General features: G+C 55.6%; 1 protein-coding gene across 3 annotated transcripts in view; it reads left to right on the top strand.

The window, feature by feature from the left end:
• The first annotated feature begins 1,261 nt into the window (after nt 1–1,261).
• GRID1 (glutamate ionotropic receptor delta type subunit 1) overlaps nt 1,262–25,203 on the top strand; it is a 793,510-nt gene continuing 769,568 nt past the window's right edge. For 2 of the 3 annotated variants that reach the window (XM_064374406.1, XM_021675824.2), the window contains exons 1-2: nt 1,663–1,743; nt 3,975–4,130. In XM_064374406.1, the coding sequence (XP_064230476.1) occupies nt 1,665–1,743; nt 3,975–4,130 (235 nt within the window). In that variant the 5' untranslated portion in view covers nt 1,663–1,664. Of the gene's footprint in view, nt 1,744–3,974; nt 4,131–25,203 lie in introns of all 3 variants that reach the window. The other variant, XM_021675822.2, reaches the window with a different exon arrangement.

Below are 25,203 nucleotides of genomic sequence, written 5' to 3'. Positions count from 1 at the left end.
GAAGCCTCACCTTCTCCCTTGGGAACCTCCACTCAGTCTTTACAACTGTCACCTCTTCCAGGAAGCCATTCCTGCTCTTCTTCCCATGCTGGGTCAGGGCCCAGGCATCTGAGCATACACAGCTCATTCATATCCCTCCCCACCCCAACATTTAAAATATGACCTGGTTAGGTGTCTGCCTCTCCCACTGCACTGGGAGTTCTACGCAAGGGCTGTGGTTGGAGCCTCTCTGCCTCCCTCGAGCTGGAGCACCACCTGGTGCGCGGCAGGAGTCCTGGGGCCCCGCGGACGACAGAGCCCGGGGAAGTTCCCAGGCTTGCTGGAGGAGCAGCTCTCGAACGAGGCTCTGCCAGGTCCCAGACCCCAGGAAGCTCAGCTGTCCCCTCGAAATCTTGGGGGTGCCACATGGAGCCCAAGTCCCTCTCAGGCACGAGCCCACAACAGCTTAACGCTCTCTTTGGTGGTGGCCGGCCGGAGGCAGCCCCGCTCTGCTGTGGCCGGGAGGAGCAGGCTCTTCGCCCGGGCTCGCGCATGAAAGCTCCATGCAGGGTCAGAGTCTGAGCCTGCCGGCCGCTTGGAAGGCTCCTCACGTCCAGGCGCCGCGGTCACGGCTGCGCCGGTTTCCGGCCATGAATTGGGCTTCAGAGTCCGAGCCTCCTGCCCGACTCCGGGCTGAGCGCGCCGCCCGCGGGGCGGGGGATGGGGGCCCGCCGAGGTCCGCTTGGCAAGCCAGGGTTCGAGCCCGCGGCCCGGGCTCTCCTTCGAGATGCTGGCAGCGGCCGGGCCCCTCTCCCTCCCCAGGAGTCCCGGGGCCTGGCCCAGCGCCCCGCCCCGGTCTCTTTTCTTGCTCCCAGGTCCCACTCCACGAGGAACAGTCTGTTCCGGCCGGGGGCACGACCCGAGAAGTGCGGCTGCTGAGGTCGCTAGGGCACTTCGGGAGCCCCTCGAGGGCAGTCAGCGGCCAGCCCTCCTCCGTTCTCCCGCCTCTGGGGAACCGGAGAAGGAGGCCCGGACCACCACGGCTCGGCGTGCCGCAGCCCAGGCCGGTCCCCGCCGCTGTGCCGGCCTCCGAGAGTCCCCCGGGCCAGGAGCGTGGAGCACCCGGCGCCCCCTCCGAGCCGCGAGCAGGCGAGCGCTGCGCGACAAGGCTGAGGCTCTGCAGTCACGTGGTGGAGAGGAGGGCGGAGGGGAGGGAGGCGGGCAGGGAGGGGAGGGGGGAGCGGAGCCGAGGGGGAGGGGGAGGGGAGGGGGCGTCCTCCGCAGTTCGCTCCTCGCCGGGGCTCAGACACACAGCCAGCCCAGAGCCGCCACGCCGGCCCGGCCGCCGCCGCCACCGCCTCAGCCTCCCCCAAAGCCGCTCTAGCCGCGGGAAGCGCCGCTGCCACCGCCGCGGGCCGCCCCCGCCGCGCCGGCCTGGGCTCGAGCTGCCAACGCCGCCGCAACCGCCACCGGAGCCGGAGCGGGAGCCCGACCGCGCTGGGCTGGGCTGGGCTGGGCTGGGGAGGGCGCCGGGCGCAGGGGCGGGCGCGCGGGGGAAGACGCACGGGCAGGCTCGGCTCTCCCGGGGAGCGGCCCGGGACTGCACCGGGACCAGCGCCTTCCCGCTCCGTGCTGCCCTCGGCCTCGCCCCGGGCCCGGGCGGATGAGCCGCGCGCCCGGGGGACATGGAAGCGCTGACGCTGTGGCTTCTCCCCTGGATATGCCAGTGCGTGTCGGTGCGGGCCGACTCCATCATCCACATCGGTGAGCGCGGCGGGCGGCCGGGCCGAGGTTGGGCGGGGGCCCCAACAGGGCAGAGGGTGCGTGGTGTCCAAACTTGGCGGTTCCCAGGGCTGAGGGGCTCGGCGGGCGGTGCTCCCCTGAAGGGCCGCGCCGCGCCGCGCCGCGCCGCCCCGCGGAGGAGCTGTGCACGGGCCGCGCCGCGCTCCCGCGGGCTGCTCGCTGCTCCCCGGGGCTCCGATCTCCGCGCGGGGCCCCCGCGGCCTCTGCCGACACTTAGGGCCGAGGCTTCGGGGAACACCGGGATGGACACACGTCGAGACCCGTGCCCTTAGCGGGGCCGTCGATGGGTCGGGAGGGCCCTTCCATGCAGCTCAGAGCAGCGGGGGGCAGGGGGAGGCACGGCAGGGGGCTAGCTAAGTTGGCAGGGCAAGATCAAAGAGGCTGGACCGGAACCGTGTGTGAATGTGTGTGGGTGCGTGTTGTCAGCGTGTGTCGCTGTGTGTGCCTGAAACGGTGTCGGTGTTACTGCGAGAGGGCGTTGGGGTGTGTGGGGCCATCTGAGCGTGTGTCGGTGCGTGCACGACTGTCTGTCAGCCTGTTAGAGTGGACACAGTGTCTGCCTGTTTCTCCAGTATGTGTCTGTGTAGTCCTCGGTGTATGTGTGGGTGTGTATCAGGTTGTGGCGACTGCAGCCCCATCCTGGACAGTCCCAGAGTTTTGCGTGGTCCAAGTCTTGGGGGCCCAGACTGTCTGGGTGGTGGGAGCCGAGGGAAGAAGCGTGGGCAGCGGGGCGGGGGGAGGGGGGTTGGGGGTTGGGGGACGCTGAGCGGGAAGAGATGGATAGAGAGAGAGAGAACCGGCAGACAAGATGAGAATACGGAGGAGGAGAGGGGGCGCCGAGGGGGAGTGGGCCCACTGAGGGGGAGTGGGTGGGAGTTGGGAGCAACACGGGAGGAATCTCGGGAAGTTGGGCCGAGTTCGGGGGTTGACAGCGGTTCTTTGGGGGAGCCCCTCTGCAGTCGTCTTTCCGGAAGTTGGGAAAGACCAGCGAGAGCAGGGAAACTGGGGGTTGGGAAGTGTCGAAGGCGAGGATGACGGGACAGGCAGGGAGGGGGATAGAGTGGGTTGGTAAGGACTAGGCCTGGGCTCCGACAGCTACGATTCCCCCCCGCAGGGGCCCCTGACCAAACCTGCTTCCAGCCCTGGAGAGGTGCGGGTCTCGCTGTCAGCATTGCGGCTCTGGCTGTAGTGAGGAATCGGGGCCTCCCTCCTCCTCCCCAGCCCCCAGCTCGAGGGATCCACTGGGCCTAGCTCTGGGACCTCGGGGACCCTCCGGGCCTGGTGAGGTGGGGTGTGGGTGGCTGACTCCACAGCTGCCCAGGTTGCAGGACTAGGCTCGGGCGGGTCTTGTCTGGAAGCGCAGGGTCAGGGAAAGCTGTGCTAGGCGCTCAAAACGCCAGTGGGAGGGCGCCCTGGAGGAGCTGTCCGCGGTTCTAGAAAGCCCTTCAAGAGCAGCTCCTTCTGGGTCCCCCAACCCTGCTGGAGCTGAACGTGGAGTGGCCTAAGACACAGTTCCTTTTCTCCACTCCCTTTGACAGACGTACAGAAAATGGAAGCGGGGAGGGATGGAGAGTAGGAGGCTGAGCTCGGGGCACCAGGCCGAGAGGCGTCACAGCCATCCAAGCTGCAGGTCATCCGAGGCCCCTGCCTAAAGAAGCCCCCTCTGTGCAGGAAAGCCAGCTGTGAAACTGTTTCGCTCAGCTCCACTCAGCAGGGGACGTGCATGGCAAAAAGGAGTTATCATTCTGTCCTGGGATTGGGGTGGGGGACCCCGCCCTCCCGGGAAACTTCCTGGCTCCTGGGATGGGATTTATGGAACCATGTTAAGGCATTTGGGTGCTGCCTGGGGCCACCCCAACTTGGCTTAGTCCCTTGTGTGGGGCATGGCTAGGACATGTGGTGCCTTGGTTGTGAGACAAGTGTGTGACCTGGTGGCAGCATGTGGGATGTGCATGTGTAACTCATGTCAACTGTGTGCACGTGTGCGCTGAGGGCTGGTGGGGGGAGGGGAGCATATTCCTGTGCAGGTTGAGCTGGGAGAGCCTTAAACTACCCCGCCAAGCTGAAATTCCAGTCCAGACTTCCCACCACCTAGCAATCAACGGTCTGCGAGTGCCTTGATCCTTGGGCCAAGGGAAGTGCCGGAGAGGGTTTAATGTCCAGATCCGGTCTTGATCCCTCCTCTCCTCCAGGTGCCATCTTCGAGGAGAACGCAGCCAAGGACGACAGGGTGTTCCAGTTGGCGGTATCCGACCTGAGCCTCAACGATGATATCCTGCAGAGCGAGAAAATCACCTACTCCATCAAGGTCATTGAGGCCAACAACCCGTTCCAGGCTGTGCAGGAAGGTGAGTGGCCGCTGTGCCCAGGGCCCACTGGGCCACGGCCTGCGAGGCGTCGCATCGGTGGGCACCGGCGGGGTTGCGAGGAGCTGCCTGGGGGGCCCCCTCTGCTCCTGGGCAGCCGCGGTGCCACGCGCAGTGGCGTGCCTTACCCAGCCCACCAAGGCAGCGGCGCTGGCATTGCTCTGCACCGAGAGACTGCGAGTGTGGCGAGCTGGGCTTCTTACCGGTTGCGCATCTTCTTTCCGGCTATGTGGGCGCGGGTGTGCACCCAGCGCTGGCCGCGCAGGCTCTGGGACGTATTTGTTTCCTGGTGTTTGGGGGTGGGCGTGTCTGCGTGCCTGGTACTTGTGTCGGGCGCACCTCCCTTGATCTCCTGATCTCGGTGGGCCGGTGTCTTCCTCGCCTCGAGGCGAGGATCGCCCAGCAGCTGGAGCCTGCCCTGTTTCCTTCTCCCGGGCATAACCTGGTAGGCGCCGCGTTTCACGCCCCGCGGCCCTCAGTGTCTCAGCACGGCGCTTCTCTGCCGTGCTCCTCCGCTTCTCCGCCAGGTTTGGAGGAGCCAGTTTCTCTATCGCTGTCGGTGCCGCGGGCGGAGACGCTGCCGCCTGGGCCGGAGGTGGGCGCTGTTCGCCCAGGAAAGGATTGGAGCGGGGCCGGTTCGGCTGTGGGGAAATCCTAGCCTGCGCTCGGGCCGCCATGGTCCACAGCCGCTGCCTCCAGTCGGGCCCCGCGGCAGGCGCCACAGGTACGAGCGAGGGCAGTCACGACAGCAAGCCCCTCTGCTTTCCCTCCTCTCTCCTGGTACCTCCCCTTCAACCTGACTTTCAACTCCGGAACCCGGTTCCTTCTCCTAGCTTCCAGCTTCCCGGTTAAGGCCTAAGGCTCTGCCTCTGTCATTTACCTAGTTTAGGTCCCTTCTCCTTCCCTCTGCCTTGCTCCCCACAACCACGGGGACTCTGAGGCCAGCGCCCCTCAGTACTGAGGATAGAAGGGCACAGTCAGTGGCGCAGGATGCAGGGATTCCTTGCTGGAGGAACTGGTAGGGCAGTGTAGAGAGGGCAGTAGGTATAGTGGAAGGTGGGCTGGCTAAGAACTCCTGGGTGCTGCTTTATCCTCAAGCCCGCGGGACCCGGAGTCCTCCTGCAGCTATGGTACACATGGGCTGCTGTTCTCCCGGGTGCCTGCAAGGACAGAATGCCTCGTTGATGGCTCTGGTTTGGGTGGTGGTGGTGGTGGTGGGGGTCAGAGCTGGTGCTGGGGAGGTCGTTGTGCTGGGAGGAGGAATTCTGGGGGTCTCCTATTCTTGGGTGTAGCAGAGGAAGGAAAGGGGCCAGCCCTAGGGGAAGGGACCACCTGGTTCTGGGGCCTGAAGGTCCAAGGATTTCTTGAGGTGGTTTTTATAAACTGGGAGTCCCAAGTGTTTTCTTTTTTGTGGGGGGCGGTCGGGGGAGTGAGGCTAACATTGCCTATTATGGGAGCTGCTGCTTCCAGCTTTGACAGATGTCCATTGTCAAATGTGTGTTGAGGTACAAGGAAGAGGAATTCCTGCCCTTTGGTGTCTGGTCATATTCCACCAGTAGTCTCTGTCTCCAGATGAACCTGCCTCTGGATTTCTTTTATGTATGCCCTGATCACAGCTCCTTGCAGGTGGTTGGGGTGGGCTCCAGCCAGGGGAGGGTAGGGTCTTCTTAGTGGAAGGAATCCTAACTGGAGTGGGGACCTGGGGTGACAGGCTACAATTTTCACAGTGTCTCCGGTTCCCTTGATACTGGCTCCACACACCCCTTCTTTGTACATTTATGCTTTGTGTTTGGGAGCTGAAGCCACAGTTTGGAAGCACATATTTCCTAGACCCAGGAGCTCACAGTGTGGTGGGGACCCTGCCTGTGTTCCATGTCCGGTGACACGCCTCTGTTGACTACTCCTCTGCAGTGTTGAGTATCCCGAGCTCATTCACTTTGCCCCTGAATGATGCCCATCGGCTCCCATCAGCAGTTTCCCAGGGACTAAACATGGCGCACTTGCACAAAGTTGCCACCTCATGCAGGTAACACACAAGGGTGAACTGGGCAGCTGGCCCCTGTGGCACCTGGACTCCAGGGTCTGAAAAGATCATCTCCATTAAAAGGAGCAGCTATCACACAGCTTTAGCAGATTTTGCCATTGGGAATGAAAATCTCAGTGTTGTAGATGTGCTGATTTGTTTTATTTTATTTTATTTTATTTTATTTTTGTTTTTTTTTTTTTGAAACAGAGTCTCGCTCTGTCGCCAGGCGTGAGGCTGGAGTATAGTAGTGCAATCTCGGCTCACTGCAACCTCCGCCTCCCAGGTTCAAGCAATTCTCCTGCCTCAGCCGCCCGGGTAGCTGGTATTCTTTTTAAAAGGAGCCCCAAATCTGGACCTTAATGTAAAATTTGATTTAAAGCTATAGTCAACTAATAAAACAATGTAAAAAACAGAGTACACGCCAAGTAAAACATAGCTATGGGTGATTCAACCTGCGAGCCCCCCAAAGCAACTTTGTCCTGAGGACAAAGGTTCCACCCAGAGACCTTTTCTGGGTCTCAGTTTCTCTGTTTGCATAGCGGAAAAAATGTCTCAGGTTCCCAGGATGGCAGGCTGACACAGTCTCTGCAGGGTGTGAGAGTGAGTCTTTCTGCACATCTGGGACTAGGGCGTTAGAGTCTGGTGGTTGACAGTTGTCTAGGGAGAGAGACACTGGCCAGGTATTGTTGCTGGGCTGCCTGCTGCCCAGAAAGTTTGTGCTGGTGAAAGCTGGCAGGCACTTTCACTTTGTGAGTCTCCTGTACCAAAATCCACTGTTATCCTGTGACCTTGCATAGGGCTTGGATGCCTACAAGGGATGGGAGGAGCCATCCCCAGAGGGCCTCTGAGAGGGGCAGAGCAGTGCTCAGCAGCCTTCTTCTCCCTTGCCTGGGGCTCTGCTGCAGGTGCTCAGCTCTCTGAGTGTCCTTCCTTGGCTGTACTCTGTGGGGTGCTTTTCCATCACGGGGCTTGATCCCTGCTTGGTGAATACCTTATCTCTCACTACTGGTCCTGGACATTCATTGCAGCAGAACATGGGTTGTTGATACAGGTTGAGTAGGAAAGAAAAAGATTTTTAGTTGGGGAGTGGCCAGGGATAGGGAGTAAAGGCAGATGGGGGCTCCATCTCCATCACTGACCGGACAAGCCCATAGCGACCTCTCAGTGGAGTGGCACTGCCCCTGTTTTGGTCTGCGAGGCAGTTCCATGCAGCGATAAGAGCTTGGTAGAGACTAAAGAGTTTCAGTTCCCATCTGCTTGTCTTCGCTCGCCATGTGACCCTGGAGCCCTACTCTGAGCTTCTGTTTCCAGATTTGTTCAAAGGGAATAATCATAGGATTTGCCTCATGGGATTGTGAGGATTAAATGAGATGAGACATGTGTAAAAACCGTCTGCATAAGGCCTGCGGTGGGTGTTCGGTAAACAGTAATTCACTTTCCATTCCTTGACCCAACTGTGAATCCATCTCAGCTTCTCTTGAGGCTGTTGATATTTTCAGCTACATCATTTTTTAAGCTAGTGAATTCCTTGAGAGAGGACCCAAACTGACCTTTTCATTTTTAGCTCTTACTTTTTTTTCCTTTTTGTAAAAGAAATGCATCGCTGCAATGAGCATGTATTAATATAAAAATGTAAAAAAGAAAAAGGACAATGTATGCTTATTATATAAAATGTGGAAGGTACAGGAAAGCGTCAAGAGGCAGAAAAAAATCACTCTGAATTGCACTACTGATATTTCCTTCTAGTCTTTTCTCCCCCCACTGTATTTTATAAATTTTGAGAGCTTCCATTCTGTTCAGTTTTATATCCTGGTTTTTTTTTCCATTTAACATAATTGTCCTTTTTTGAAATCACTACGAACTATTTGTAAACATTACTTTTAGTAACTGCATACATTTCTCACTGTTCAAAACTTTTTTTAAAAAGGGAACCATTTATGCTGAGATATGCAGAATTAAATATTCCCGAAGAAAACAAGAAACTCAGCCTGGATATGTTGGTCCTAAGATTTATACCTACAATTTCTTCAGGCTGACTTTTAACAAGCTCCTTACAAGCACTGCCTTTTAGGACGTTTGGTCAATTTATGGAAAAGAATGGAACACACAATAAAATATCTATTTGATAAGGATTGAACGTTAGCAAGTAAGACAGAAAGGACATTAAAATCTCTAAAATGTTACATCTTAGATTTAGCTGGCAAAGTCCATATTAACAAATAGTGTGAAAATTTGTCTTCTAGATACTAAAAGAGATCCTAATTTGTTAAATAAAAAAATTTCAGATTGTTGTAAAATGCCTGCTCAAGTAGGAGGTTATATAAATGCATATAATTTATAGAAAAGAACCAGCTAAGCACAAGTCTTCTCATTTCCCAGCATTGCTTTTCACTGTGAGTAAAAGACGTGAGTTATTGGATATGCTGTAGATATACCTGTCGCAGCATAGAAGGATAACATTTTAGGCAAGAGGCAGAAAAAGGAATGCATGCAAGTCAGGCAGTGTTCCTTTTAGTTATCATCAGCACAAGAGGGTTCTAGGAAGACATAAAAATTACCAAGAATAGCTTGTGGTTCACAGAATGAAACAATGAAATAAAATAAAAATGCAACACAGAGAGATTGTTGGTGCCCATCTGGAGGCCTTGCTCGGTTTATATCCCTTATCTCCTAGCTGGTCACCCTGCCCCTCACTACCCACGCTGGCATCTAGACATTCTGCTAGAGGCTCTCCCTCCCTAGTTCTGTTAGCTTCTGGCATCTTCCTTGGCTTCCATTCAGAATTATAGAGAATTGTAGGTGCCATCAAGGCCATGCTTTTGTAGTCCTGCCGGCAGGCTCGCCCAGACACCGTAAGAGGCTCTCTTAGTGTGATGCCTGTGTCTTCCTAAAGATGCCTGTAGGCCCCTTACTCCCATCCTCTCTGCCGTGTTAGTTTTCTCGTGATGCTGAAACAAATTTTACCCCAAATTTAGTTGGTTAGATAACACACATTTATTCTCTTACAGTTCTGCAGGTCAGAAGCCTAACATGGGTCTCGCTGGCCTAAAGTCTGGGTCCTTCTGGAGGCTACAGGAGAGAATTGTTTGCTGGCCTTCTCCAGCTTCTGAAGGCTTCTGGGTTCCTCAGCCCCGGCCCCGTCCTCCATCTTCAAGGCCAACGATGGTGGGTCAAGGCCTTCTTACATCCTCTCATGCTGACCTGGCTTCTGTCATCATGTCTCCTTCTCTGACTTTTCTGCCCCACTCTTCCACTTGCCTCCCTCTTGCAAGGACCCTTGTGGTTATATTGGGCCCACCTAGATAATCCCAGATAATCTCCCTATTTTAAGGATAGCTGGTCTGCAACCTGTGCCATGTAGCCTAACAGAGTCACAGATCTGGGGATTAGGACGTAGACATCTTTGTGGGCCATTGTTCTGCTACCATGTTGGCACACCTGTCTGTGCCCAATGTAGCCAATATGCACTGTCCACCTCCACTTTCCTTCCACTCTGATAATCTTTTGCACGCTTGACTGCACTCTTGCTTATTGGGCGGCATCCTCTTGTCTTCACCGGACCTGCTATAGTCACTTGGGATGGATGGCTGTGTTTCCATTTCTACGAAACTCACTCTGGAATCATCACACTGTAAGGCTCTGGGGCCTCCACAGACTTACCCATGTTCTCCAATGACACACCGGCCTCTTTTCCTGGGCCTGACTGCTGCTTGTGCATAAGGACGTTCCTGGAGGAAACTCCTGTTTGAATAGTCAGGCTGTTGTCTGACTATATAGTTAGTGTTGCCGCTTGGACTGAGGGCCTGTTTTCTGCCTGGGCAGGTTCTTCTTCAGAACCTCACCCTCTATGCCCTTGCCTACCTAGAGCCCAAGGGAGGGCCCTTGTTGAAGTCAGTTTTGCTTTGCTGCCCGGGGTCCCACAGAGAGCTGAGGTTCCTGGTCCCCTCAAGTGCTACTGCCAGTGATGCTTCAAGTCTGAAAACAGCTGTGGATAAGGCTGCGGGCATTGATGGTCTGCAGTTCGGCATTGGGTCCCCTCTCTGGATTCCCCGCAAGCCCGTGCTGTGTAAAGGAATAGCTGAACAACAGGCGTCAGGGTTCTCCTTCATTCTAGAGTCATTCCTGTGCAGGTGCATGCACATACATGTGCAGCATGCATGCATGCATAAACTCAAGCACACACACATCCACATGTACACAAGAGAACACACACACACACATACACGTGGACACACACACTTTCTCATTTTATAGACTACACTCCTGCCACACCAACTTCCTCAAATTTTGGGTTCAAGAGGCTCCCTGCATTCCCTATTGCCATGGCTCAGCCTTCTAGATTGGTAGGTTGGGCTTAACTGGCAGTGAGCAGATGGACACCTCATGCCAGGCATGCGGGAGAGGCCACAGCCATGCTGACTCTGAGCTGCTGCTGTTCCTCTTCCTGGGCTGGCCTGTGACAGCTCCTTTCCCTGGGGTGCTGCCCTCTCTGACAGGCATTGGGCCCAGGAAGGCAGCTGGGTCTGTGTCCGACATCTCAGCTAGGCTCTCTGAACCCTTCCTCCCAGCACAGAAACAGCCAGTTTCCTGGCTGATAGGCATGGTTGAGAGAGAAGAACCCTGAGTTCCCGCTTCTGGGCCTGAGATGTGGGCCGGGTGGCCTGGAGGGGATGAGATGGCCCCTTCTGTTTCTAGGTCTAGGACATGAGTACTTGACAATTTTCCTGCTGGGGCCATTTCTCCACGTTTCTCTTGGGGACCAGCTAAGCTGTCCCTCAGCACTCACAGCCACCTCTTGTAATGGCAGGCAGACTCTCTTTCCTAATTCTTGTAGCTGCCAGGTTGAAATCTTCTAGCTTTGTCCCCACAGCAGCTGTCTTCCCTCCTCACTGAGCCTTCTACTGCTGTCGCCTGACCACTCAGAGCATCCCATCCGCACTGCCTCTTCCCAGATCACTTCTAACTGTTCCATCCCTGGATGTGATTCTTTTCACACTTGGTTACCCAGGGCCATGCCTGTGGGTCCCTACCCTTCGGTTTTGTTCTATGTTTCCCATTGTATGAGTCAGGGGAGACTAAGTCATGTTGCAGTAACAAACAATCTAAAACTCCCAGCAGCTTGCACAACAACAGGATTTCCTACTCCTGGTGCATGTCCATTGCCGGTCTCATGGTCGTTTCGCTTGGTCGTTGCCAGCTGCTGTGTCAGAGAGAGAGAGAGTGCTGGGGGGCTCAGCCTCCACGTGCTCACATCACTTCTGCTTATGACTTGTTGGCTGCAACTAACTGCAGCCGGTCACAAAGGATTCAGGAAGCACAGCCCTACTGTGTGCCTGGAGGCAGAGAGAACTGGAAACAACTGGTGAGCAGCAGAAGCACCTACTTCCCATTCATGTCAAAACAGCCCTCCTGTTTCCTTGGCGAGTCATCAAAACAACAGCAACAAAGAGCAAAAAATAATTTTAGGTATTGGATGCTAGTTGGGTGGAATCCGTGGCTCCCATCGATTCCCTGTTGTGTACTCAGCGACTCGTCCCTCCTCTGCAGACCTCTGGGCAGCCCTTCCGTGTGCTGGGAAGTCAGGAAGCCTGGGTCCCCAGCCCAGGCTGGGATTGTACTTATGCTTTTCTCCATGTCTGCCTATTTTGTGCTCTGTAAACTCACACCTGGACAAGCCCAGCTCCCAGGAGCGTTGAGCTGGTCATGAGGTGAAATTGGGTTCTTGGCCCAGCCACCGACAGGGCCAGCACCCATGACCTCCCCCTGTCCCCCTAGCTGGACTTTGGACTTTGACAAGTCTGCATTTTCCACGGCTTCAGCCCCGTGGCCCTGTCCCTTGTATAGACTTCCACACCTTGCCCCTGCTGCCCCACGAAGCGGCAGCCCTCTCCCTAATGGCAGTGGACTGGGGCAGAGGCCACACATCTCTCTGCCATGGCTGGCCTGTGACAGCCCCTTTCCCTGGGGTGCTGCCCTCTCTGACAGGCATTGAGCCCAGGAAGGCAGCTGGGTCTATGTCCGACGTCTCAGCTAGGCTCTCTGAGCCCTTCTCCCCACCTGTAAACAGCTAGTTTCCTGGCCAATGACCACGGTTGAGAGAGAAGAACCCAGAGTTCCCCTTTCTTGGCCTGAAGATGTGGGTGGGGTGGTCCGGAGGGGATGAGATGGTCCCTTCTGATTCTAGGTCCAAGCTGTGGGCAGCGTAGGTTCCCAATGGGTGAGGTGGGGGCTGTTAGCTGGGAGCCCAGGGTGGTCCTGAGCCCAGGTGTGGGACATATGGCCCTGATGGTCCCATCTTTCCAATTCTCCTCCCTCACACTCATCCCTCGTCAGACCCTAGCTGAGGCAGCCGGGCTCTGTGGCTGCATCTCCACCTGGCCCACCCTGGTACCCCGCTGTGCTCAGCCTGGCCCTTCCCCATGCCTCCACCTGAGCATCCATGGGGTGTCCAGGAGCTGAGGGGGCGGGAGTGTGGTGGCTGTCCCTCACGCAGACTGGAGCTCCCACGCCTGCTCTGCTCTCTGACTCTGTGTGGGCAACCTCGGTTTCCCTGACTGTAAAATGGAACAGAGGACAGCTGAGAGGGTCAACTGAGGAAATGCACTAGAATAGCCCAGCCCAGGGTGAGCATAGGGAAGAGGCTGGGTGAAGAGGTGGAGGTGGCTGCGACCTTACTAGCCTGAGTGGTCTGTGGTGGAGACTTGTCCTCCTCTCACTTCCTGCCCTGGGCTGGACAGTGTGGACAGGTTCCCACAGCCCTGGCCCCACTTAGGGTGGTGAAGGTATGCAGCTTGGAGTTGAGCCCCAGCCATTCTGGGTGTCTCAGGAGAGCAGGGAAAGAGGTTAGTGCTGACGACATGGCTCATATGAAGGCTGCTTGGAGCTGTCTGTGTGGTCTGGGACTCTGGAAACCTGTGGACTGTCACTGTACAGTATTTCCATCTTGCTGAAGCCTTGCCTGCTCTGAGTGCATGGAGTGGCCAGAATCCTGCCGGCCTGCCCTCGCCTCCCCAGGACCGGGCCATAGGGCAGGCCTACCTTGCTCTATTTGATGGAAAGGGGTCAGGCAGGAGTGGCTTCGGTTCCCAATGCTGACTGATTAGCTGTGTGGTCTTGAACAGATCACTTTCCCTCTCAGAGCCTCAGTCTTAACATCTGTGAAATGGGGCTGTCTTGGGGTTGTGGTGATGGATCTAGAGAGGGTGTATGCCAGGCAGGAGGGAGGCTGTGGTGAGCAACAGTCCATCACGGCGCCGAGAGAGGCGTGCTTAGTGCCTTGGGGCTCATTCTTGGTTGCGGGCATGGGTGCCGGCACATAGTATGTTCGGCGGGCGTTCGTTCTTGTTGTGTCCTGGCCTCCAAGTTTTCCATCCTCTTGGGACCCTGCCAAGGTATATGATACCTCTTGCTCTCTGGATCCTGTCTGGATACTAGCAACCCTCAGGTCAGGACTGAGACATGGGCCCTGCTACCTGGAGCTCTGGGCCCAGCCCACTCATGGTATGGCTCTGCTGTGGCCTGTGCCCCTATAAACGTGGTCCTGGCCTGGCCGGGAAGACGTGCTTCGTGCCTTGCTCTCTGTTCCCCACGGCGCTGCTCCTGCTCAGTGCAAGGTGGAGACTTGAGGTCCTTCTGTGGCTCTGCTCCTTGCCTGGGGCCATGGGCTTTCTTCTGCCTTGTCATCTGAGTGTCCAGAGGCGTGGTAAGGAAGGGAGGGACCCTACTCTGGCCTCTGGTCTGGGCTCTGGGCTCAGAGCTCTGAGACCTGACCTGAGCTCTGGGCTGGGATTCTCCCAACAGTGCCCCATCTCCAGTGGCCAGTGTCAGATGCTGAGGTGGCCTTGATTCGGCTGGGCTCTAGGGCTCATACCACCTTCCCTGCCATGGCTGTAACATCCAACGTTGCTCCTCCTCTGTCTCATGAGGCTCCCAGGGTACCTGCCCTCACTCACCTCTCCCACAGGGCTCTGGTAACTCAAACAACCCCATGGACCACCCCCAAGTCCTGCAGGTTGCCAGCCTGGGCCTGGAGAGGTGAGGGTGGGTCTCTCCTTATCATGGAACCCCAACTGGAGCTGGCCCAAGTCTTACTGCTGGGGCCCAGCTCTGCACAGGGACCTGAGCCTCAGCTTGGAGCATCTCCTGTGCACCTGATAAAGACTTTGGAGGGCTGAGCCATCACATTGCTGGAACAGGTTCCTCCTGTTGTAGGAGGAACATGACCATAGGTTCCCTGGGCAGTCCAGCAGTGTGATGGCTCAGCCCTCCAAAGGGCTTCTGGGGAGTCTGGTGTGGACAGTGCTGAGGAGGTGGGACTGTTCAGGAGGGATGGGTCAGGTTGTTGGGCATTCTGTTGAATATGGAGAGAGCTCCCCTGCCCTACGTGTGCTGCTGTGTGTGTGTGAGTGTGTGCGCACGCACGTGTATGGACACACATGCATGCACACCCAAGGAGACTGCTGAGCCATCCATGCTGCCTGGGCATGTTTAGCAGAAAGCCAGGACTTCCAGCTGCTGCTTGGAGCTCCGCTAGCACCCTCATGCTCCTCCTGGCCTCACCTGTTGTCGCAGTTGGGAGGTAGCGTTCGCAGGGTGTGTCCCAGCACCCACAGGAGACTGGCCTGGCCATGTGGTCCCCCTGCCTTGTGTTTCCTTTGACTTGTTGGTGATGTCTCCTGGAGGTTGTGGGCTGTGAGGAGGGAGGGACCTGGTCGCTTTTGTTCCCTGCGGTATCCTCAGCTCTAAGGGCAGTTTGTGGTACATGCTCAATAAACATATTTTCCTCTCCCTCCTGGGGCACATTCCTGGCCCCAGATGTATAAGCCTGACCCCGGGGCCCTCAGAGATCATCCAATGGGATGGTCATTGCAGTGGCGGCCACTTAACTTGGCCAAGGTCAGGAGGAGGCCGTGGACAGCACCTTGGGCACTTCTTCATTGTCAGTGTCTCTTGTGGCATCTCAGCATCATCCTAGTGGGATGAGAGGAAGCCAGCCTGCCTGCCCACCCCAGGGAGTGGCCCTTTTGGGGTCTCAGGTGTGCAGATCAGCAGATGTCACAGAGTTCTTGTGTCCAGAGCTGAAGGGGCCATGCAAAGTCAAGGCCAGGCTGAGGGAAGGTCTAGAAGTATTATGGACTGAATGTTTGTTTTTCCTGATTTTATGTCAAAGCCCTAACTCTAAATGTGATGGCATTGCAGGCAGGGCCTTGGGAGGTGATTAGGTTTAGATGGGGTCATGAGGGTGGGATGCTCATGATGGGATTAGTGGCCTTATAAAAAGAGACACCACAGAGCTTGCTGTGTCTCTTTCTGCCGTGTGAGGATACAGCAAGAAAACAGCTGTCTGCAAGCCAGGAAGAGAGTCTTCACCAGGAAACAACCATGCTGGCACCCTGATCTTGGACTTTCAGCCTCTAGGACTGTCTGTTGAGAAAATAAATTTGCTTGCTGTTTAATCCGCCTGGTCTGTAGACTTTTGTTTTAGCAGCCAGAGCAGACTGAGACAGGAGATGAAGGGCTGCGAGTAAGCCCCAGCCTGGGCTAGACCTGGCCAGGCACCGACTGCCTGAGGGAGTGTGGGCCAGGCCTGCCCTAGCAGGATGCAGGGCCCACACTTCTCAAATCCAGCCTTGGACCAGATGAGCTGAAGATCCGTGTACCTCCGAGGATAGATGACTCTCATTTCGGACCAGTCTTTATGCTGAGCCAAGACCATCTCCTCCCCACAGCCCTATAAGCGCTTCAAGACAGTTACCATGCCCCCGCAAAGACTTTTCAGGCAGCACATCCTGGAGCCTGATTATTTCTCACCTGATTCTTATTTGGATACATTCCCTTTTGTCACCGCCCCTGTTAACATACAGCATCCCTGGTAAACCTAAACAAGGGACATAACTCGGAGAGCCTCAGCATTCCTGTCTGTACACTGGGGATACTGGTACCCGCCTTTATGAGTTGTCTTCAGGAACAAATGAAGTAATGACTACAGAGGGCTTAGCACATGCCTGGCACCAAGGAGGTGCTCAGTAAAGAGGAGCTACAGTTACTGTCTTCGCGACGTTATCTGGCCAGTGCAGAGGGGTGGGGATGGTCACTGCTTGTTCTGGATGCTCTGGTGATGTTGATGAAGCCCAAGAGGACACTGGCTTCCCACTTCACTGCCTGCTGTGGCTCTGGGTAAGCCTCTGATCTTCAGGCTCTGGGATCTTCTCCCAAGAAAAGGGAGTGCACAGACACCCCTGCCAATGCTTATGCAGCTGGCTATTTGACTCCAAATGCGGACTGTACACTGACTCCTTTAGTTTGGTGTGCTCAGACCTCTGTGACTCTCACGCCTACCTTCTTTTTTTTTTATTGTATTTGGGCTCTGGGGTACATGTGCACGTCCTACATCCTGCAGGATTGTTGCATAGGTACATACATGTCATGGGTTTGCTGTCTCCATCCCCCTGCCCCTGCGTTGCCTACATCAGGCATTTCTCCTGGTGTTATCCCTCCCCCTCCTCCCCGTCCCCCCCCACCGCGCTGTTCCCCCTCTCCACCCCTCCGCCTAGCCCTGTGAGTGTTGTTCCCTTCTCTGTGCCCAAGTGTTCTCACTGTTCATCTCATGCCTACCTTCTAGAGGGCTGGATGTCTTTCCCAGCCCCAGCCATCTTGCAGGGGGGCCTGTGCTGCCTTCACCGAACTCAGAAATGTCCAGTGGGCTGGACCCAGGCTTGATCCCTCAGCCCACCCCCCCGGCCTGCTCTGTGGCTTGACCCTGAGCCATAGACTGGCTCCCATGGGTGCTACAAGAAACCCAGAAATCCTATTAGCCAGTGCGTGTCTGCACCCGACTCAGTCCTGCACACTTTTTCTATCGACATACACCGTCTCATGCATGTTTCATGGAGCCACAGGATGCTGGAGTTGGTTGGGGACTTGGGGCCATTTCAGCTGACCCTCCTTTCATTATAGAAACCTCATGGACTGTCACCTGGGTGGCGCTTGCAGCTGGCCCAGGAATCTCATTGGGGAAAGGAATGCGGTGAGCTTGGCAGCGTCTGCGGTACTGCAGGCTCTGGGTGATTGCCTGTTCAAAAGCAGAGGCATCTGCATGTTCTCACTCATGTGGGATCTAAACACATTGAGCTCATAGAAGTAGAGAGTTACTGCTAAGTACAGGTTACTTGAGCCTGGGCAGGGCAGTGGGAGGGAGGATACGGAGAAGATGGTTAAGGGATACTGGCTAGGAGGCATAAGTTCTAGTGGTCTAGAGCTCTGCAGGGTGACTATAATTAACAATAATTTATTGTGTATTTTCAAACAGCCAGAAGAGAGAATTTTGGATGTTCTCAACACAAGGAAATGATGAATGTTTGAGGTGATGGATATGCTAATTACCTGATGTGATCATTACACATTATACACATGTATTGAAATATCACTCTATACCCCATAAATATGTACAATTACTATACGTCACTTTGAAAAAAGGCAGAGGTGTCTACCAATACATTACAGACTGTGCCCGGGGCTGTGTGTGCATCATCTCAGGACAACCCTGGGCAGTGCAGGGAATGACACAGAAAGCAAAGTGAAGTAGGGATTGCTTAGGGCGTGTGAAAGACTGGCAGCCAGGCTGGTGCTTTCCTTGTACCTACCAGGCCTCCCACTATGCACCTGGCTTCTGTCTGGTTCTCTCCACCTCCACTGCCGTCTCCCCGGCCCCAGCCTGGACCCTTGAAGTCACTTCCTCATGGCTCCCTACCTCCGCCTTCCCCTCCAGGCCACTGTCCATATAGCAGCCTGAGTTATCTGTAAAATCAATCTAATGACCTCCCTCTCCTGCTGAAACCCTTCAATGCCTCCCCAGTGCACTAAGAATAAAATCCAGACCCCTTGCCAGGGCATGCAAGTCTCCAAGGACCCCGACAAAAGCTGATCTTACCTGTGTCTCAGCTGCCACTTCTCTTGGCCTCAGTGCTCTGGCCACATTGGCCTTTCCCCCACCTCTCCAACAAGCCAAGCATGCATCTACCCCCGGGCCTTTGTACATGCTGTTCTACTATCTGGAAGGCTCTTTGCATGCTGGGCTCCTTCTCAGCCTTTGGCTGTGCCTCTGATCTTACCTCCTCAGAGAAGCTCCCCCTGGCTCCAAGTATGGCCCCTATTACTCTACCAAGGTGTACTTTTCCTTCTTTGCAGGCTTCCTCATTGGCAATTATGTTATTAACTTATTTGTGAGGGCCATCAGGTTTGTGAGGGCAGAGAAGTGTCTGTCTTGTTTACTGCCAAGTCCCCAGAGCCAAGCCTGGTACGTGGCTGGTTGGAGGTGTTCAGTAAAAGTCCTTGGATGGGTGACATGATGGAGGGACTCATGGGACCTCTGCTCTCCGCAACCTCTGCGTGCTGCTGCTGCTTGTCCTGTGTTCTTTCTCAGGACCTCTTGGGGTCACACAGCTGTGTGTACAGCAGCCCTGTTGTGCCACCTGTGGGCCCGCCTGTGCTAGCCCTTCCCTCCCGATCAGCTTCTGCACTGAAGATCTTCCTGGCAAGAAAAGATGGGAGCTGATGGCACTGCCTCTCCCTGGAAGTGGCTGTTTATATGGGGGCTTCCAAGGCCACATGCAAAGGAGAGAATCACAATGGAGATGTTTCCAACACTCACTGGCTGGAGTGGGAAAGTTCTGGAGGCCCCATCCCTCTGTATGCCTGAGGTATGCCTTTGTGGGCAGAAGAGGGTGGTGGTGGGTGAGTGGAGAAGCTGTGCAGAAGAAATAGAAGCTCACCCTGGGCTTCAGGTGCTGGCAGTGTGAGCTTGTGCACCAGAACCTGGGTTTCTCTTCTCTTCTTCCACCTGGGAATTTTCTGGTGGGCTTGAGAGCCCCTCTTTCCCCAGGAGCCTCTGTGTGTGACATGGGGCTGACATGGTCCTGGCCACTGCTCTTTCTGGCCAGGGCATGGGGAAGGGTCCCTTGTTGGGGAGGTATTGCAAGTCTGGGGCAGCTTGGCAGGGAGGTACTGCCCACTGACTGCCACCAGTGCCTCCCTCTGCACTCCAGGAGCTGCTGATCCTTGCCTGTCTGTGAGGAAGGAGGAGCTGGACCCCTCCTGGTGAGCAGGGTCTAGAAGGGCTCTGAAGCTCTGTGGTTGTTCACGCTCAAGCTTTCTCAGGAGAAGCCTGCATGAGTACAGCCAGGATGGGGTCCCACTGCTTTAGTCTACTTAGCTCCTGCCAAGAAAATTAACGTTTTGTTAAAGGCAGGACAGTGAGGTCTGTGATGAGTCTCAGCACGAGCTGATCAGCACTGGTGAGTGCTCCTGGAGCTCCTGGATGTCCAGCCAGCAGGGGCACACATGAGGCTCTGCCTTGGCCTTGCCCTGGGACACCGTTGTGTGGACGTGGATGTGTTGGGGCTCTTGCTTGCCAGCCCAGGGACATGGCAGATGGGCCCTTACCCAGCCTTGCCCCTCAGAACTCCCCAGGACATCTTTCTGACACCAGGTCCCTGTGGCTCCTGGCTTGCAGAGTCACACCTTTGCTCATATTTAAGTCCTCATGGCCTGGCCTCTGGCCCAGCATTCAGTCTGCTCTCTCCTGGTTGCCTCCGCCTGTGTACCCTGTGCCTCAGAGCCCCATCTCTTTCCAGTCTCAGCTCTATATGCTCTTCAGGAGGCCTTTCCTGGCTGCTCTGCCTCCTCTGCCCGGGCCGGGGCCACCTCGTTGCTGCCATGCCATTCTATGTGTCTTAGTTGATGTCTGGCTTCCACATGCGCGTTTGAGGTCTGTGAGTGCCAGCACCATGAGCTCCTCATTTCAGCACTCCCAGGCCTGAACAGGCCTAGGCACATGCATGGCTGGAGTGAGGGTTTGTTAAGTGGCTGCCTGACTGGACCTCTGGCAGGTACACATGAGGACCTGCACACACACACTGCATGCACACTTGTGTGTCCCAGAGAGCTCACAGCACACACCTGCAGTTGGACTGAGACCGCAGTGACAGGTGGTCCAGGGGTCATCTTCCCAGAGAGCCCCTCCCTGTGGGAGCCTGTCTGGATGTGCTGGGAGGTCCCTGCTGGGACAGTGGGGAAGGTGTCTGAGGCTCGCGCCCTGTGGCATGTGGGGGTTTCCGCCTCTCATGGCCTGTGTGGAAGTTGTGGTCCACATGTGTGTCAGAATGCTAAAGCAAACCGTCTGAGACTATTGCCTCCAGGGAAACCGGCCGTGGGTCTAACATCACCCTCCATGTTAGTCATATGAGTCATGCAGGTGTCAGAAACCCTCATACGGGCCTAAGCAAAACAGGGATCATATTAGGCCGTGTAATGGAAAAGGCCAGAGGCTGCATAGCTTCAGACATGGCTGGATCCAAGGCCCAAATGATATCCACGGACTCCTCCTCTGTCTCTGCATCCCTTGTCCCTGTTCTCTGCTGGGTGGCTTCCTTCCCATGCAGCCCCTCCCTGTTGCAGGCTGATGTCTAATGAGCCCAGCCCCCTGGCCACTCACCCTAGGAACAGGGGGATTATTTAACAAGAGTCTCACAGGGGTCCCAGGAATGCAGCTTACTGGCCTGGTATTTGGCTGGATCACTTCCTCCCTGAATCAATCCTGGTGCTCAAGGAGCAGAACACCCTGATTGTCAGGCTGGTGGGGGCTGCCCAGCCCTTGATTGAGAGTGAAAGAGCCACAGTAGATGTGGGCTGGGTCACCTGGAGTGAAGAGAAAGGATGCTGAGATGCAGCAGCGTCCAGCCAGGGGATTCTCTGCCACGGGCACTTGGAATGTGGCCTGTCACGTTAAGTGGAAATTGGACTGGGAGCCTCAGGGCAACACCTGGTGACAGTTGTTCCAGTGAGCTCCAGGAGACGCACACAGAGCTGGCTGGAAACCTCTTTTGGGGGCAGGGGAGTAAGGAGGGGATGGGCCAGGCTTTGAGCTCTGTGTTGTGTTCATGGGTGTATGGGGCCAGGCAGGGCAGGAGGGTGGGGCTGGGTGGTTAGGGCAGGCTTTCTGGGGTAAGGGACACATGCCAGGCTGCAGGATGACACCTGTGCTCAGTGTTCATGCCTCGGACAGGGCCTGGGCCTCTCACACTTCGCCCTCACTATGTAGCTGCCATGTGTGCTCTTTTCCTGGTTTCAGTCTTTCCCAGCTGGCAGGCCCTTCCTAACCCCATGCATATATTGTGGGTGGGAATCTCTGCTTTCTTCCTCCCAATGTGCACATTTTTGGGGAACCCTGAGAGCTCTCTCCAGGTTCCAAGGGACAAGGAAGAATCCTGGCCTGGCAGCCTTGCCCTATCCTCCTGGCCAGCCTCAGTTTATCCTTCTGTCTAGTGGGGCCAATGGCTGGGGCTGCTGTGGACTTCAGGAAGCTGGACTGCTGCCGGAAGGTGGCTGACTTATCAGCAAGGGCCCAGCTCCTGCCTCCTGGGCAGCGCCTGCCCCGTTCTGAACGATTAATTGAATAGAAATCCTTGCACGACGAGGCAGAGCTCGGGGCCTGCCTCATCTCATTAAGAAGTCCCCTGACAGTCTCATTAGGCGGCTGGCTGCTCAGAAAGGTTTATCTCTGCCACAGGATGGTCAGGCCCTGGGGGATTGGACCCGGGGCCAGGCCCCACCCAGCTGCCCTCCAAACACAGGCCTGGGCAGAGATGAGGCTATGGCAGCTCTTCTGGCCAGCACCAGTCCCTATTTAATCGGTTATGGTTTGCTGAACTTAATTACTTTAAAATTATTAACTTCAGCTGGAGAAAGCAGGTGGTGGTGGTCCAAGAAGAAATGTGAGCCTTCTTATGGGGTGTGAGGTGGGCTGGGGCTGAGAGGGTGTTTTCCAGCTGGCAGAGCCCATGTGTTGGAATTGCTCCAGCAGGCCACATCCAGCAGCTGGCCTGGACACTCTGCATGCTATGGCCACTAGTTGGGTGTGGCAGGGACAGATGAGTGTCCTAAGAGTGTGATGCATGCTACAAGAGAATGAAGCCTGCCCAGGGGTGTGAGAGCACAGGGAAGGTGCCTAACCTAGCCTGGGCTTGGGGGCAGCCAGGGTAGGCTTCCTGGAAAAAGTGACTTCTGAGCTGAGTCTTAAGTGTGGAACAGGGGTTGGTCAGGTGAAGAAAGGGAGGCAGGCATTCTAGGCAGTGGCATAGCTGGAGTGAGCGCTCAGAGGTGAGCTGTCCGGGGTCCCTGGGCATATGTGGAAGAGGGTACTAATAGCCTGGCAAGGTCTGCAGGGGCCCGAGGGCTTCCCTCTGGTATAGGCAGAAGTGGCCCAGGACTGAGCCCCTGAGCATCAAAGGATCTAGGATGTGGATCATGGAGGGGACGTCATTGGGCCTCAGAGCCATGCACCTTCATCTAGGCCCTTGAGCTGTGAAGAGAGAGGCCTGTGGGGATGCAGAATTGCACAGGTCAGTCAGCTCCCCTAACCTCCGCCTCTGCAGGCATCTGTGCACTGGACTAGGGCTATTCCCTGAGGATCCAGGTGCAGAGCATACCATTCCTACAGGTTTCAGGATTTCTACACGCTGAGGCTCATCCCTAAACCTGGCTTCTGCCTCCCATGGCCACAGCTGCCTGGTCCCCCATGGAGAGGGGAGAGGAGGAGCAGGCTGCCAGACTAGCTGGCTTCTCCCTGGTTGGGGAGCAGGGCTCAGAGCCCCAAATTTCCCAAGGCCTGGTGATAGGTCTGGTAGCCCCAGGCCTCTCTCTTCTCCATCCTATGGGTCCCTGCTCCTGTCCACCCAAGCTGCACAACTCTGAGTGACTTTATTTTTTTTGAGACAGCTTTTCACTCTTGTTGCCCAGGCTGGAGTGCAATGGTGCGATCTCACCTCACCGCAACCTCCGCCTCCTGGGCCCGAGCGATTCTCATGCCTCAGTCTCCTGAGTAGCTGGGATTATAAGCACACACCACCACACCCAGCTAATTGTGTGTGTGTGTGTGTGTGTGTGTGTGTGTGTGTGTGTGTGTGTTTAGTAGGGACAGGGTTTCTCCATTTTGGTCAGGCTGGTCTCAAACTCCTGACCTTGGGTGATGTGCCTGCCTCGGCCTCCCAAAGTGCTGGGATTACAGGCATGAACCATGGCGCCTGGCCTGAGTGACTTTATTACATACAGTGTTGAAATGGTGCTGGCTTATGACAAGGATACCTGTGTTTCGTAAGATACAGCAGCCTGAGGCCCCTCCATGCAGACATGAAGATGAAGATGTCTCATGTCAGAGATCTTCTGAGATGAAGGCTCATGCGCCAGCAGTGGACTTTGGAACATGTGCCAAGGGAACAGGAATTGTGACTCAGGGCAGGAGGAAAGGGCAGTCTGACTGGTCACTGCCATGGGCCACTGTGGCTCATTCCTGCTGGGGGCCCTCAGGGAGCCACATAGAATGCCTCTGTGTCCATCTGGGCAGGGAAAGTGGGAGCATTTATCCACCAGCCCACTCCCCACTGGTCAGAGGGGCCCAGTGTAGCTCCCTCCCCAGTGGTTCCAGGTTTGTGCAGCAGCTTGGCTGTGCAGTTCCTGCCTGGTGCCAGCAGAGAGACTCCGACTGAGTGGAGGTGAGGGCTGCCCGGAATACCTGTATGCAGCCAGTCACCACAGCTACAGGTGGAGACGTGACTCAGAGGATGTCACGTGGGCCACAGAGTTGTCTAGAGACCCAAATTCTGCCAGACTTCTTAGCATGACCTAATGGTAGGATTCAGGTGTCAAGACAGGGCTTTCCTGGTGTGTGGAAATCATATCTTACAAGTATACTTTGGCCCCAAAAGAGGCTGGTGTAGGAGGGGCTGTGCCCCATTTCTCCCCAGCACCTGGTGGCATTGCTAGACCACTAGGGCCTCAGAGGCAGCACCTGGCTCCTGCTGGTTCCTGCTCCTCCCCTAGCTTCTGGTCCAGTGTGAGGCACATGTAGGCCAGTCTTGGCTGGAGGAAGGCATGTGGGGTAGGTGGAAGTCACTGAATCATCTTTGACACTGGACAGTGTTGTGGCTGGGCTGAATCCCTCCTCTGCCACTTATTGGCTGCATGAGTCAGTGTGTGTCCCTCTACATGTATGAGCCTCAGTTTCCTCATCTGTAGAATGGGGATACTCCCATTCAGCTTGAAGAATTGTTTTGAAAGTCTGAAGACATGGTATGCATACAGTAGGTGGCCATTTGTTCTCTGCCCACATGTCTCTTGAGGGTTGACCCAGTGTCAGCCACTGTGGTCACAGCAGACCCAGGCCCCAGGAATTCAGACAAGTGTCAATGCCCAGGCTCCACCCCAGAGAGCCTGATTTCACAAGCTGGCAAGGGTCCAGGCACTGGTATTATCTAAGAGCTTCCTAGGTGGTACCAAGGGGCAGCCAGGGCCAGCCAATGAATCATTGCCCTTCGTGATGCAGAGATGGAATGCTAAGGGTTGAGTGTAGCCACGTAGTTTCCCGCCCCAGCTCCCAGCAGGTGCTTGGCTAGTGAGCGTGCTTTCACTGTTGATTTTCTTCATCATAGTTCTGCACATGCTCCCCCAGTTCAGACTGAAATACACACTTGTGCTGCACAAGGCGGGGTCCCTGGCTGGGCCATGACTGTCATTCCGTCCATCCGCCTGCATGACCCCGATTCTCCCTCATCAGACACAGGGTGCCATGGTTCACTGGAGAGGCGTGGGGAGCTAAGCCTCATTAACTTTGAGGCTGGGGTCTCCAGAAAGGATACCCCCTTACACTGGCTGACCACCTCCGTTCCAAGATGCTGTGTACACCCAGCAGAGCTCTGAGCCAACAATGGCTTATGTTCTCTGCAAGGAATATTTCTCTGCAAGGAATATTTCATCTCATTTTATCAGTAATATGGAGCAGTGGAGCGATGGTACATGCATGTTCTAATTCATAATTTTATAGTAATTTTAGAAAACTCAAGATACTGGTTTTCTTTCCATTAGTGAGATGGTGGCAGGCAGTAAAGCCCACTGTCTTTTTATAATCAGATTTAAATTGTTTTAATTATACAGCCCATATTCTCCCAGTAACATACCATCTCTGTGAGTTAATGGGCT

This window comes from Aotus nancymaae, unplaced genomic scaffold (genome assembly GCF_030222135.1).
Source record: "Aotus nancymaae isolate 86718 unplaced genomic scaffold, 86718_ANA_hifiasm-v0.15.2.pri h1tg000010l, whole genome shotgun sequence".
Classification (NCBI taxonomy): domain Eukaryota; kingdom Metazoa; phylum Chordata; class Mammalia; order Primates; family Aotidae; genus Aotus; species Aotus nancymaae.
The sequence above is the reverse complement of the archived record's forward strand: the minus strand, read 5'-3'. Positions and strand labels throughout refer to the sequence as shown.